General features: G+C 34.8%; 1 protein-coding gene across 1 annotated transcript; it reads left to right on the top strand.

Moving 5' to 3' along the window:
- The first annotated feature begins 2606 nt into the window (after positions 1-2606).
- LOC147279775 (Beta-glucosidase, GBA2 type family protein) lies at positions 2607-14232 on the top strand. Its single transcript, XM_086250883.1, has 20 exons — positions 2607-2758; positions 3675-3754; positions 4472-4576; positions 5150-5206; positions 5319-5389; positions 5681-5780; positions 7153-7223; positions 7303-7403; positions 7485-7588; positions 7681-7734; positions 8030-8085; positions 8303-8341; positions 8455-8599; positions 9438-9619; positions 9702-9769; positions 10721-10793; positions 10870-10931; positions 11022-11949; positions 12767-13057; positions 13785-14232. Exons 2-20 carry the CDS (start codon positions 3680-3682, stop codon positions 14059-14061), a joined length of 2859 nt encoding a protein of 952 aa, XP_086107009.1. The 5' UTR covers positions 2607-2758; positions 3675-3679; the 3' UTR covers positions 14062-14232.
- Positions 14233-14670: the final 438 nt, after the last annotated feature.

The raw sequence follows: 14670 nt of genomic DNA, 5'->3' as shown, positions 1-14670 counted from the left end.
CATCAATTAAAAACCATATCCATATCTCACTCATTCAACATATGAACTTCTTGTTTTTGGTAAAACGAATAATCAGAGAGGATCTCCCATTTTCCAAGCGAAAAAATTCCAAGAAAATAATATAAAGAAATTTAATAGTTATCTAGAATGTCTAAAACTATATAATACAGTGACTGGAAAAAACAAAGAATTTACTAACCCAAACAAAAAAAACGTGCCTCTTTGCTATAATATAATAATATTACTTATTTCACCAAATAATGTATAAATATATAAATAGATAATTAGGCTTGGATCCTTTAGAAAAACAGTGTTTAGATGATGTCCGGGGGTGTTTAAAATTTATAAGAAAATTCTTTTAATTCATAATAAAATTCTTTAATTTATAAGAATTTTTTTAAATTCATAATAAAGTTCTTTTAATTTATAAGAAAATATTTTTAATTCATAATAAAGTCTCTCCCGATTTGAAGAGTATATCCCCTCCTAGGGTGTAGAGTGGGTTTTGTAGAGGCTGCATGTTAGGTTTTAACTTCGGGATTTTGGGCGGAGTCCAAAATTTCGAAGTTAAATCCTAACATAAATCCATCAAAAAATAAAAATAAAAGGACTTGATTAAAAACCCTAAATCACTACCGGTCTTAGTCTAAGAAATACTCATAAAATAGACTGGACTCTAAGTCTCCTATATATAAATAATGTATAAGTAATATTACTTATACTTATTTCACCAAACGTGCCTCATGTGCCTCTTCTTATACAATGCCAATAGTTCTTTTTCAATAGGAACTCTACAGCAATAATTTCTATTTCACAAGGACTTTGCAATATTGACAAACATAACAAGGGTGAATGTGACTCAATAAGGTTGAAGTTTTGTGTTTTACGCTGGTTTATGAATTTTTGACATGTTTATATTTTTTTTATAGTTGTTGCATAGTGAGTATATTTACTATCTAACATAAAATAGTCTTGTTGAATAGTGACCACACTGTAAAACACAAAAAAAAGTGTTTTCATTTATGTTGGTCGGCCTATCACCGGTTTTTTAAAGGTGGTCTTGGTTATCATTATATTTTTCATTTTCGCATTTAATAAATGATGAATAAGTTCATTCTACACTCCTCAATATTAGATCAACCTACCTACAATTTGTAGCGTTAAAAAGGTTCATCTTTAATCTCAGGGAGAATGGGTGGGGGTAAGGGTTTAGTTCCATCCAATGTAACAAAAAAAATGTCTATTTTTTTTTTTCCTTTTTTTACAAATGATAAAGCACGTTATAAGTGGGAGGCACCGATTCTACAGTGCTAGCTAAGTGCTCGACGTGCCCTTTTTTTGTGTGTATATTGGACAAATTGCCATTATCGAACAATAACAACCATTGTAACTATTTGATAGTAACAAACAGTTACAACCATTTGTACTATTGGAATTAGCTAGAGTGGATGTGCCTCTATAAGCTGTTTTATGTTGGTTTATTAAATTTTGATGTTTATATAAGAAAAAGTATCTATAAATTTTTATGTGCAACAGTGACAATTGCCGTACAATAACAATGTTGTAATCCAAATACTCAGAGTCAATAAAAATAGATCGGTCTATCACTTGTGGATCGATTTATGTGTACATATAGTGTGTGGGCCGACTTATCATATCATCTTTTTAAGGACCTATCAGACCATTTTTAAAAAAGTATGAACCAGGTTTGATTTAATTATATTTCTTTCTATTTTGTTGGAAGACACCACTCTCATTTTTTTAATTAGAAAAAGCAATTAAAAAAAAGGTAAAAAGTAAAAAAAGAGAGAAAAAAAAGGTCCATTGCTTGTTTTGTTTTTTTATTTTGGTGACAAGGCTATTGTCTCATTGTCTGTGTCTGTACAAACTATAGAAATGCAAAACGCGGTCAAAGGCCTTTAAGATCAACATTCAACAAAAAAAAAATGTCCATCTTTTTTTTTTTTTTTTTTTTTTTACAAATGATAAAGAAAGTCACGTTATAACTGGGAGCACCAATTCTACGGTGCTAAGTGCTTGGGGTGTCCTTTTTTTGTGTGTATATTAGACAAATTGTCATTGTCGAACAATAACAACTATTGTAACTGTTTAATAGTAACAAAGAATAACAATCATTTGTATTATTGGAATTAGGGTAGATATGCCTCCATAAGCTGTTTTACATTGGTTTATTAAATTTTGATGTTTATATAAGAAAAAGTATCTATAAATTTTTATGCGATCTTTAGTTTTCATTATGCAACAGTGACAATTGCCGGACCATAAAAATGCTATAATTCAAGTACTGGACTCAATAAATGTAGATCGATCAATCACTTGTGAATTGGTCGATTTATCTATACATATAATGTGTGAATCGATTTATCATATCATTTTTTTAAGGACCTACCAGGCCATTTTCAAAAAAGTACGAGGCAATGTTTGATTTAATTATATTTCTTTCTATTTTGTTGGAACTTGAAAGACACCACTCTCATTTTTTTAATTAGAAAAAGCCATAAAAAAGGAAAAAGGCAAAAAAGAGAGAAAAGAAAGGTCCATTGCTTGTTTTGTTTTGTTATTTTGGTGACAAGGCTATTGTCGCATTGTCTGTGTTTGTAGTTTGTACAAACTATAGAAATGCAAAACGCGGTCAAATGCCTTTAAGATCAACATTCAACAACTCTCTTCCATAATTCGCCGGAGCCCCTCTGTGAGCCCAGTTCCCCAGTTGGAGTTCCAGTCTAATAACCGTCAGGTCAGATACCATACTCATCATTTACGTAATCATGCATTTTTTCAAGTCGATGCTTTTGCATTAGTGGATTCGAAGAAGCATGTTAAAGAATAAAGATGGTCTTTTTTGTTTATTTAGATTGTTGGGTCAATGGCTTTCTTTGATTGCTCTTTGCTCTTTTGCTCATTTTGATTGAAATTCTAGGTACCCTTTTGGCACGTATGTGTCAACTTTTGTCATGCATGTTTGTGTTTCTTTCTCATGAGAGTGATCAGATGGTATTCAGTGAAATGGGTCTTGAATAATCCTTGAAGTTGTTTACTTTTTCCCCCCAATTGGGTTCTTTTCATTTGTGTGCGTGTTTTTGTTTTTAGTTCTCTTTTAATTTAAGGACGGTTTTGGTTGCCTGAATTGGAAATCTTAATTCTGTGGAACCAGGAAGCATTAGTCTTACTGTGGACTAAATTTTGTGGATTCGAGGCCACTGGAATTTAAAATCTATTTTGAATATCCCAATGTTTGTATAAAACGACCATACACTAGATTATAGTCCTCACAGTGTGTTTTACTCAAGAAAGCTGACCATGAATCAAGTTGAGAACTAATAATGGCATTGGCAAAGTGCTTGCTTAAAGTCAAACTGTTTGGTTCCTACAATGATCGAAAATGTGACTAGCTCGTTACCACTACTATAATTTGACAATCTTGCTTATAATTTCTCTTGACATTATCTACTTTTTTTGGTGGATGAGATAATGGAAACAGACATTTCAAAGACATTTCATAGATACAAGAGTAAAATGGTAGCTGTAATTTCAATATTTATGTTGATGTTCTTAACTTCAAGGCAACTGATGGCACATAAAAGAGGCTGAAATTATGAGTTAAATTAAGTACATGCGCTCTACCTGATTAACTCATTCTTCGTTTAATACAGGAAATATGTCTGAGAAGAAGATGTTCGAGAACAGGTTTGTTGAAAGTGATAAAGAACATTCTGATTCTTCAATTGAAAAGGTAGGCTATATGCAGATCATACACTGTAAGAAGTAGGCTAGCAACTTTTCCTTTTTATTTGAAACAAGTGGAATTAAACCTGTTCTTGATGTGTATGAAATTTTTTACTTGTGCTTATATTCTTTAAAAGGTTAAATTATGTCTACTTGTTTGGCTAATTAATGAATCCTTGCATATTCTGTCCAAACACCTAGGAGTATTTATGCAATCTGGTTTGTCATGGGAAGATGATGTAGGCTTGTCCCAGTCCAGTTATACACTTCTGCTGAAGATGCCTTTAGAGGGCTTTAGTTTCAGAATCACTGTTTCTTGTGCATTGTAGGGAAGAAGGATAGTTCTGATAATTTAATTTTGCTAAATGACAAACTGTCTTCAATGTAGTCAACTATAGAAGTCAAGGCTGCTTATCATTTCACCCTTTTATGTTGAAGATCCACTGTATTCATGTTGTACTTTTGAAGCCATGAACATTCAAATTCGAAAATAAAAGAAAAAGCTTAGAATCTGTCACTGGGGAATGCTGGTATGTGCAAATAGAAGTAGTAGGTTTTTAATTACTTAATAAAGGTGATAACATAGTTGGTGTGATGACATTTTGAGATTTCACAAGTGACCTAAGACTGTTGATTGATCTTTTTCGTAACATAGCTGGTGTGATGACGTTTTTCCCTTTAAGTGCTCTCTAAAGATCTGATTTGTTTCGTAATCTGTTTTAAGGTTGACCCTGGGAAACATGCATCACTGACCTGGCAACGAAAATTAAACAGCAAGGGAAATGCACCCGTGCAGTTCACTCTAAATTTAAAAGAGATAATTCATATGGTAAGTTTTCAGATTTAAATATGAAATTTATTTTAAGACTCTTTTAAGTCATACGATTTCTTGTTAATATTTTGAGCTGCAAACACTTAATAAGTGCTCTTGTTTAAAGAGTTAAGATTTTTTGTACAATATAGAATGTTTGAAGTACACTGTATATGAAATGAACAAATAATGTTTTGACTGGAGATATTTGGGATAAACTTTTGGGTCTGGACTTAGACTTTAACATGATCACCTTGTTAGATATTATTGATAATGCATATCCTCTTTTGCGCTCCACCCCCCAAAAAAAAAGAAAGATCCACTATCCTCAGTTATATATTTCATTATAGGATAGTGGATTGAATTTCACCTGGTTCCCCTAGGAAGTGATCTACAATTTATCATTAACTTAAATCTAAAATTTCGATGGTTTAAATAGATACTCCTAGACAGGTGCTGTTCACTAGCTCGTGTCTGCATGTTTGCCTTAGGCCTTGGTGGTGGAGCAGATTACTGACTGCTATTTTAATGTCAGACCTTTACCTTCTCCTATTGTTTATGTCAATAATATTTCCTGTTTTGTTTTGATAGGCTCCAATAGGAGTTCGCCTATGGCGTCATCTACGAGAAGAAGCTGCTCAAGGAAGGGTAATCTTCTTTAATGTAAAATGGAGCTTAATTACTTTGATGAATTGCTTATTGTAAGGGATCCATCTAATTGAAGTCTGCCACTTTTGCACCTGTTTAATCTTTCCTGCAGGAGTCTTATATTAATCCATTTGCTAAGCGCCTTCTAACATCTAGTCATGGTGTTCCACTAGGTGGTATTGGGTAAATCTTCAATCTCTCTCTCGCTCTCTCTCTCTCAAATACCAAATTGCATAGCATAGAAGTAAGACATTTTTTTTGTATATGTCTATCTTGTTTTATGTAGTTTAGTTAATTTAAATATAAAATCTTAAGCTAAATATATTCCCAGATTGTATAGTCTATATGTTGACTGCTTGCCATTGAGAGAATTTTTGGTGTTGCCCAATCTATATGTTTTCTGCGTTTGTTTCAGTTGTGAATATTTATCATTTGCAAATACCTCTTATACAATCGTTTTGTTTGTTTTCTCAGGGCAGGAAGCATTGGAAGAAGTTTTAGCGGTGAATTCCAGCGCTGGCAGCTATTCCCCAGAATATGTGAAGAGAAACCAGTTTTAGCAGATCAATTTTCTGTAAGTTCATTCTAATAAAAAAAAAGGGGAAAAATTATGTAAGTTCATTTCCTGTGATCTCAAGGCATTTCTTCACTAATGTTTTCAAGGATTGGAAAATAGGCACATCTTCTTATGAAAAACTATATATGTCATACAGTGTCCACTTTAGAAACAGATAACATGTCCCCATGTGTTACACACCAGAGAACTACTACTATAAGAATGTAACAATGTGATACTACTACAGGAATGTTATTCAGTGCTATTACCATACACATGTTCTTTTTATCTTCTTTCAACAACCTGATTTACCCAAACATTTACTTACACACTGCCACCACTGTATTATGCATTTACAGATCTAAAACCGTTTGGGCAGGTTGAATTGGTTATAGTCATTCCTTAGACTTTTGAGATCAAGTGGTTCAAGGTTGCCTTTGATTTTTCTATTTCTTATCATCAGAAGAAAATTGTACTCCTTCAAATTGATGTCAAAAAATTTTCTTCAGAGCACTCATATGGTAACATTAAGAGAGATGGAAACTTGAGACAACATTTTATTTGATTATCTGGTTTAGTATTTAGTTCTGGCAACACAATATAACATGGCCATGGCTAATTTGGTCCAACTTTTAATGGTTTACGATGAAAGAAGAAGGAAAGATGTTAAAGATTTTGAGAAATTGAAAAAACAATTCTTGATTACTTGTAAGATATGCTCCTGCATGGAGCGCGACTGACCTCAAGATGTTGGGATTAGTTCAAGTAATTTCTTTTTTGGTAATTAAATTAAGTGCTACTAACAAGGGAAGCTTTAATTATATAGGTATAGGAAATACATGAGAGTAAATCCCTAAAGAAAAAATGGTAGAAGGTAAATTTCACTTAAAATTGATACTGTCCAGAAGGCAAACAAGACATCTAGGTGAGACATCTTACTTTAAGCAATGAAAGAAAAGCTCAAACCACCATTTAGCTGTTTTCAACCACGTAGGCATGGTAAAGACAGACATGAAATAGGCTGTTTCAATCACACTAGAATCTTCTTAGAAAGAGCCACCTTACTTTTTGAAAGAATAATCTTCTTCAATTTGCCAATCTTCTTTCCATCCTCTCTGTTATTGATTTATAAGCTTCTTGAGATCTAAATGAAGAATCGAAGCGTAGGCTTTAATTAGTCATCAGAAGGGACCCTACCTTAAAACCAATTATAACTGCAAGTTCACTAATTTCAAGCAGTTCCCTTATGGAACCTTCTAAAACTATTTCATCATCATTTTAACCAAATAGTTGGAAACAGAGATGCAATAGTCCTCAATTACATCAATTTTTTTTTTGAAATGATATAACAGTTTTTTCCTTAAATAACTGAATGCAATTGCTTCGTCAGGTATTTGTTTCCCGCCCCAATGGGGAAAATTATTCTACTGTACTCTGTCCGAGGAGCCCAGAGGTTCTCAAGTAAGCTTCTAAAAATGACACAAGACAAATTATAAAGAAACTCTAAGAATGAATTTACTGATATTGTGTCCATAAACAGAGAAAATGAAGTTTCAGGGATTGGATCTTGGGACTGGAATCTGAACGGGGATAATTCTACATATCATGCCCTTTTTCCAAGGGCTTGGTCTGTTTATGAGGGTAATCTGCTGTAAATGGTATATTTCTGAGTGACTGAGTCTTTTATGTCCTTCATGGATCATCTTTTACTCTTTAATGCAGGTGAACCTGACCCAGCTCTCAAAATAGTCTGTCGTCAAATTTCACCTTTTATTCCCCATAATTACAAGGAGAGCAGCTTCCCTGTCTCAGTTTTTACTTTCACGGTAATAATGGTTCTGTTAGAAATATGTCTGCTGAAAATCTGACGCAGCTGAATCAAGAGTTTTTTCTTTTTCCTCTCTCTCTTTCTCGTCAGCTATATAATACTGGAAAGACTGCTGCAGATGTCACACTGCTTTTCACATGGGCAGTAAGTCAATTTTGTTAATGTTTTTATTGTTATTTTCCTTTTTTACTTGTAGTTTTGCTTGGCAATCTTGAATTCAAGACTTATTCCACCCCCAACCCACCATTTACCCCCTATACAAAAGCCGAAGATTCAGTCTTCAACTCATCACTTCCAACACAATAATATTTGTGTTCTTTTTCAATGTTTCATACTTGGATCAAATAGCTAAGTCCATGTTATTTAATTTCTTAAAAGAGTATGACATAGGAGAAGCCATTACGACTAATTCAAAATCATTTTGGTATGTCCCATTCAGAATTCTGTTGGAGGGCTTTCTGAATTTTCTGGTCAACACTTCAATTCAAGAGCAGTGTAAGATTCTTGTCCTTAGATTGCCTTCTCTTCTGTTTTTCCTTTTTTTTTTTTTTGGTAATGGCATGCATGTGTCGATGTACAAATGGATGGATGCATATATATATATATATATATATATTGGTCCATGAATCATCTCTGCATGTGCCCTTATTAAAGATTGCTTATCACCATATGGACAATTTATTCTAACCCACAGTATCATTTAACCTGCTAGGATGAAGGATGGCGTGCATGGTGTACTTCTACATCACAAGCAAGTTCCCTTCCTTGATATAGATGGAGAAAAGATTCTTGAAATGGTTTTCTCAATTCAAGACGTGTTTGTTCTAATCCTCTACATTCAACACCCATTATTTTCCAATGCAGGACTGCAAATGGACTACCCCCAGTGACGTTTGCAATAGCAGCAGAGGAGACTGATGGTGTTCATGTGTCAGAGTGCCCTTGCTTTCTGATATCTGGTGACTCCAAGGGTATCACAGCTAAGGACATGTGGAATGAGATAAAAGTGGTCAGTAGATTATGCTTACATTTGCCTGTCGTAGAAAGTTTTTCCTTAGTGTCTTCAGCATGTATTTTGCACTGGATATATTTGGGGTACTGTGTTCCTTTTGATAAGGAATCTGGATTCTGCAAAATCAAAACTGTTAATCAATATTTTCCGAAAATTTATTTACCATAAGCTTCTGTTTTTTTATATTTTACTTTTATTTTAACTGTCACAATCTTAAAGACAGTGAGTCAAAGGTATGGTATAGCAGCCTTTCCGATTATTAGGTTAGATTTCACTCTTTTCAATGCTAGCCTGAGCTTTTACGAATATCAGGTCTTTATATAAGGTGCACTTATTATCATATTGCTATGCTGGAAAGGTTGAGAAGTTATTTTGTTTTGACTGTTTTTAAGTCTTGCTGGAGCCATAACAAATATCTGGTTTCTGTTGCAAAAATTGACATGCTAAGACTAAATTTTTGGGTGGTAAGAATTGCAGCAGTTGACACTGCAAATTAAAACTTCACTCTGTTCGCTTTTCAAAAAAAAAAAAAAGAACATTGCTCATCAGTTCGATAGGCACGACCTGTCTTGTGGGCATCACAATGTGCCTATTTTTCAAACTCGTTGCCACAGAGGACTGTCTTGTGGCCATTCATACTTACTGCTTGGCCTTGGATTCTTTGTTCTTTGTGTGTGTGTTTTTTCCTTGGAGGACTTGTCTTTGAGGAGGTCTTTTTTATGTGAGATTTTTTATTTAATATCAGTTGATACTCTTGTAGGAACTTTTTTCTTGGTTATATTTGATTTATGCTTATTGTTCACAAAACTTGATCTTCGTGCTTATTTTGTAACAGCATGGGTCCTTTGACCGTTTTAATTCTGCTGAAGCGTCATTACCTTCAGAACCAGGATCATCTATCGGGGCAGCCATTGCTGCGTCTCTGACAGTTCCATCAGATGGAGTAGGTACTGTAACATTTTCATTGGCATGGGATTGCCCAGAAGTAAAATTTATTGGTGGGAAGACCTATCACAGGTGGGTGGCCAATCATTAGTCTCAGTGTGAAGGATATGATACAGTGGAATAGTATTTACATGCTGAGAAATTTTATGAACAGGCGTTACACTAAATTCTATGGCACACATGGGGATGCTGCTGCAAATATTGCTCATGATGCTATTCTTGGTAATGGTTGATTATGTACCTTTCGTATTGGTGATTTTTTATTACATTATTGCATACTTGGGTGGTCAAAAATTGAGATTAAGGCTGTTGATAATAATTTGAGGTTATACAATTTTATCTCTATCCTCCGATGTTAACACTTAACTCAGCGTAACTAAGCCAGTACCCCTAAATTTATTGGGGTCAGCTACTTGTTGATGAACATGATATTTCTTTAGGGTAAATCATATGAAAGTTCTCTGTACTTCTTAAAATTCGATTGACTTTTGTGTCATAGTGCATAATTTCAGTAGTAAAAACAACAATTGTCATTGATGAAGATCTTCATTCCTCCACTCCTTGATTGCTGAGTTCAGAATCTTCATTTGATAACTAATTGGCAATAGGAGTGGCCAAAACCCTTATAAGCCACTGTGCAAGGCCTCACATTTTTGATGTGGGATCTTTCTCTCAACACGCCTCCGCATGTGTGGCGTCACCCAAGCCTAACATGTGGACAATTTATATTGGGTAGCGTGGGAGCACGTGTGGCCGTGAAAATTTAGGCATTCATCCCAAAACCAATTGGCAATAGGAGGAGTGACCAAAACCCTTATAAGCCACTATGCAAGGCCTCACATTTTCGATGTGGGATCGTTCTCTCAACATTACCCCTATTTGTTAATGTGATTGTACCCAATTTAATGGTGAGGCCAATGCGTTATTAGATAATACAAGGGAGATCCTTGTATTGTCATCCAACCTTAAAGGAAGATTAGTATAAGTTACCTGTTTACAAGGAAACTGTCACATATTATATTGTCTGGTCGTACAATGAGTTATGTTTCTTTTGTTACTCCTTTTTACTAGAAAATGATAATTAAAAAAATAAATTGCTTTCTTTCATTATCTAAAGTTTCCTATCAGTCTCCTCACCTGACATCCTTTGCTTTTATTATTTTTGAAACATAGAGCATCACCGTTGGGAGTCCCAGATCGAAGCATGGCAAAGACCAATTCTTGAAGACAAGAGTTTTCCTGAATGGTGAGTTTAGAACTTTAGATGTGTAATCTGATTGCATGTTTGTCAGATTCATAAAATTTGTCAAGGTTCTCTGCAGGTACCCTGTCACTCTGTTCAATGAGCTCTATTATCTTAATGCCGGGGGCACAGTTTGGACAGGTATTTGTGGAGTTTGGAAATTTCTGTGGTGAAAGTTGACTCTTATAATGAAACATTAGTTCATCGTTCTTTCAAATAATCATTTTGCAGATGGATCACCTCCCGTGCATAGTTTAACAAGCATTGGAGGAAGGAAGTTTTCCCTTGATAGGTCCTCATTAGGTTTGAAAAGCATCATTGATGCACCCCATCAAAATGATACTGCTATTGACATTCTTGGGAGGATGACTTCAGTACTTGAGCAAATTCACACTCCCACAGCATCAAATTCTGCATTTGGAGCAAATCTGCTTCAGGAGGGAGAAGAAAACATTGGTCAATTCCTTTATCTTGAAGGAATTGAATATCAAATGTGGAACACTTACGATGTCCATTTCTACTCATCTTTTGCACTAATCATGCTATTTCCAGAACTTGAACTCAGCATCCAAAGAGACTTTGCAGCGGCAGTAATGATGCACGACCCCAGTAAGATGAGGCTTCTACATGATGGACAATGGGTCCAAAGAAAGGTTCTTGGAGCTGTTCCTCATGATATTGGGATCAATGACCCATGGTTTGAAGTAAATGCTTATAACCTGTATAACACCGATAGGTGGAAAGATTTGAATCCTAAGTTTGTTCTCCAAGTTTACAGGGACGTGGTTGCCACTGGTGATAAGAAGTTTGCAGAAACCGTTTGGCCCTCTGTTTATGTTGCGATGGCTTATATGGAACAATTTGATAAGGATGGTGATGGAATGATTGAAAATGAAGGCTTCCCTGATCAGACTTATGATACATGGTCTGTCTCTGGTGTGAGTGCATATAGTGGTGGGTTGTGGTTAGCAGCATTGCAGGCTGCATCGGCCATGGCACGTGAAGTAGGTGACAAGGGTTCTGAGGATTATTTTTGGTGCAAGTTTCAGAAGGCAAAATCTGTGTACGAGAAATTATGGAATGGATCTTACTTCAATTATGACAGCAGTGGTCAAAGTTCAAGTTCATCAATTCAAGCTGATCAATTGGCTGGACATTGGTCTGTTTTGACTGTATAACTTCCTATATATTTTGAAATATTATCTACTCAAAGCCAATTTTAAAAGTGCTTTCACACTAACATACATGAACTCATGCACGCACACACATTAAATTTATTTTCCTCGTGGAAAGCGAAATTGCTCTAAACTTTTCCCTGAAAAGAAAGAAAAGTTCAAATAACTATTCTAATTTCTTTTATTTTTTTGAAGGTCAAAAGAATGTCCATTGTTGCAATAGTGCACTTATTTGTCATTTGGCTAGAGCATAAACTGATGGAATATGTACCTATTTTAGGCATAAGTGCAAAATAGGCTATTTTATTATTCACTTTCTAGTTTATTTTTATATAGGGTATAATTATTTCTATGTTTCCCCTTGTCCTTATGGGGTTCATCTTAGACTGCCTATACAATTAGGCCATCCATTTGTAGTCAGACCCTAGTTTTTCCCTATTGATTTGAGAATACAAGTTGAATAAAGTTCCTCTAGTTTGTTTCTCTCTGTTTTTTGCATCATAAACTTATACTAGTATATATACAAATGAACAAAAATATCATTTGGATTTGTATTGATCAGAACGTGAAACTAAAGTGTCCGCATTCTTCCCATATAAAAAGATACTCTTAAGATGAACTAAATGAAAATCCTGAGTTCTATTTAATCTTTGCCTTTTATTTTTCTTATGTTTATTCTTTGTCTGTCATTGAAATGAATGAATATTGGTTTATTGTGTACTGTGATGTAAATATGTGGTTCTTTGTTCCTTTAGTAATGCATGGTGAGGGATTAGAACTTACTGTGTAGCTACTTTGTAGGTATGCCAGAGCATGTGGTCTTTTGCCAATTGTTGATGAAGACAAGGCACGAAGTGCACTGGAAAAGGTCTATACTTACAATGTCTTAAAGGTGAAGGATGGGACACGGGGGGCTGTTAATGGGATGCTACCTGATGGAAAGGTTGACATGGCATCAATGCAGTCAAGAGAAATATGGTCTGGAGTCACATATGCTGTTGCTGCAACGATGATCCATGAAGATATGGTTGATATGGCATTTCATACTGCAGGTGGAGTATATGAAGCTGCATGGTCCAAAGAAGGTCTTGGGTAAGTTAAATTTCTAACTGGTAACCTGCTCAGCTAAAGATTGGTATGAGTTGGCCATAACATAAAATCAAATTGCTTTTGGGAATGAATTTCACATTCCACTTCATTGTTGTTTTCTTGTTTTTTCAAAGGTTGTTTGGTATCTCTCTCCCTCTCTCTCTCTCTCTCTCAGCCCCTAACATATTGAAGTCCTGGTTTGAGCATTGAAGTTCATGAGTGAGCTCACTGTTTCTAATAAGTTCAATTGAAGTTTTTTTGCATTTCTTGGTTGAAACAAGAGTTTCTGGTTACTAGGCGTTGGGGATCTCTCCTTCAGTTTAATTGAACTTTTGACTTATAGGAATGGTGTGATCCGGTTGAATACTAACCGCTGATATCCTTATTTGGGCACCTTATCTGTTATGTTTTCTGTCAGAGAATTTCATGTTAAGTTCTTTGGGCACTGTATCTGTTTGAAGTTGTATGTCAGTTATCACTTAAAACAAATGCCAATACACAGAGTTGCTTTCGAATTTTCTGAGATGTGACCATACTGAAGACTGTCGATAGTCTTTTTTTTTTTTTTTTTTGGTATATAACTCTCAACAATCTAGTTGAAAGGATATGTGAACCATTAAATTATTGACTTCTTATTTTCAAATTCATGTTAATTGAACCTATTGGCTTATATGTTATCTGCTCCATACCTCAATTTTTCTTGCTTCTTAACCCCTTATCTCATCAACAGATACAATTTTCAGACTCCTGAAGCTTGGACGACCAGTGACGAATTCAGGTCTTTAGCTTACATGCGCCCTTTGGCCATATGGGCAATGCATTGGGCATTAACAAAACCGGAACTTTTCAAGCAGGAGACGAAATTAGAAGCTGATGAAGTGTCTTTGATTAGGCACAGGGTTGGATTCTCAAAAGTTGCTCAGCTTTTAAAGTTGCCGCCAGAGGAAGCATCACGAAGTATTTTGCAGGTGGTTTTTGATTATACTTGCAAGAGGATGTGGATGTGAGCGAAGTTTCTACCAGTATATAGCATCTTGATTGTTGTAATAAATTGCTGTAAATAGCAATGTTGTGCCATTCAAAAACAGAAAACAATTGTTGTAAACTTTTTTATTTGAGATGGCTATTTGAATCTATTGTATATATACTATTATCCTATAATTTTAGGATACTAATACAATCTTGCTAGAGATGTGCAGGAAAACATAATAAAACTCGGTAAGTTTAGGTGTGTGTCAATAAGTTTTCTAAATATCCATTTATAGGCTTTGCTAACTTCAAGATTAACATATAATGAATGGTATGGGTCAACTCCCAAATGATTCCTCTTTTTGCAGCCATTGAATGAAGTCCGATGATCAAAGACGAAAACTTGAGGTGACTTGGTGTTACTTGGGAGTTAATGAGTTATAGATGATTTCAGTTTTGTTTGCCAATTTTACATCCCCTTTTAAATGTAACACTGGTTGTTAATGGAAATTTTAAAAACTCTGTATTTTTTGTTTTCATTAAAGACTCGAGTGCAAGTAGAAGTTCAAAATGAGAAATAAAAATAACTCATTGTCCGCCCAGCCTAAAACTTAAGTAGTAGGACAAAAATCTTACCGAGCGCTCGG

This window comes from Dryas octopetala, chromosome 7 (genome assembly GCF_963921425.1).
Source record: "Dryas octopetala chromosome 7, drDryOcto1.1, whole genome shotgun sequence".
Taxonomy (NCBI): Eukaryota; Viridiplantae; Streptophyta; class Magnoliopsida; order Rosales; family Rosaceae; genus Dryas; species Dryas octopetala.
This window is presented reverse-complemented; position numbering and strand designations above follow the sequence as displayed.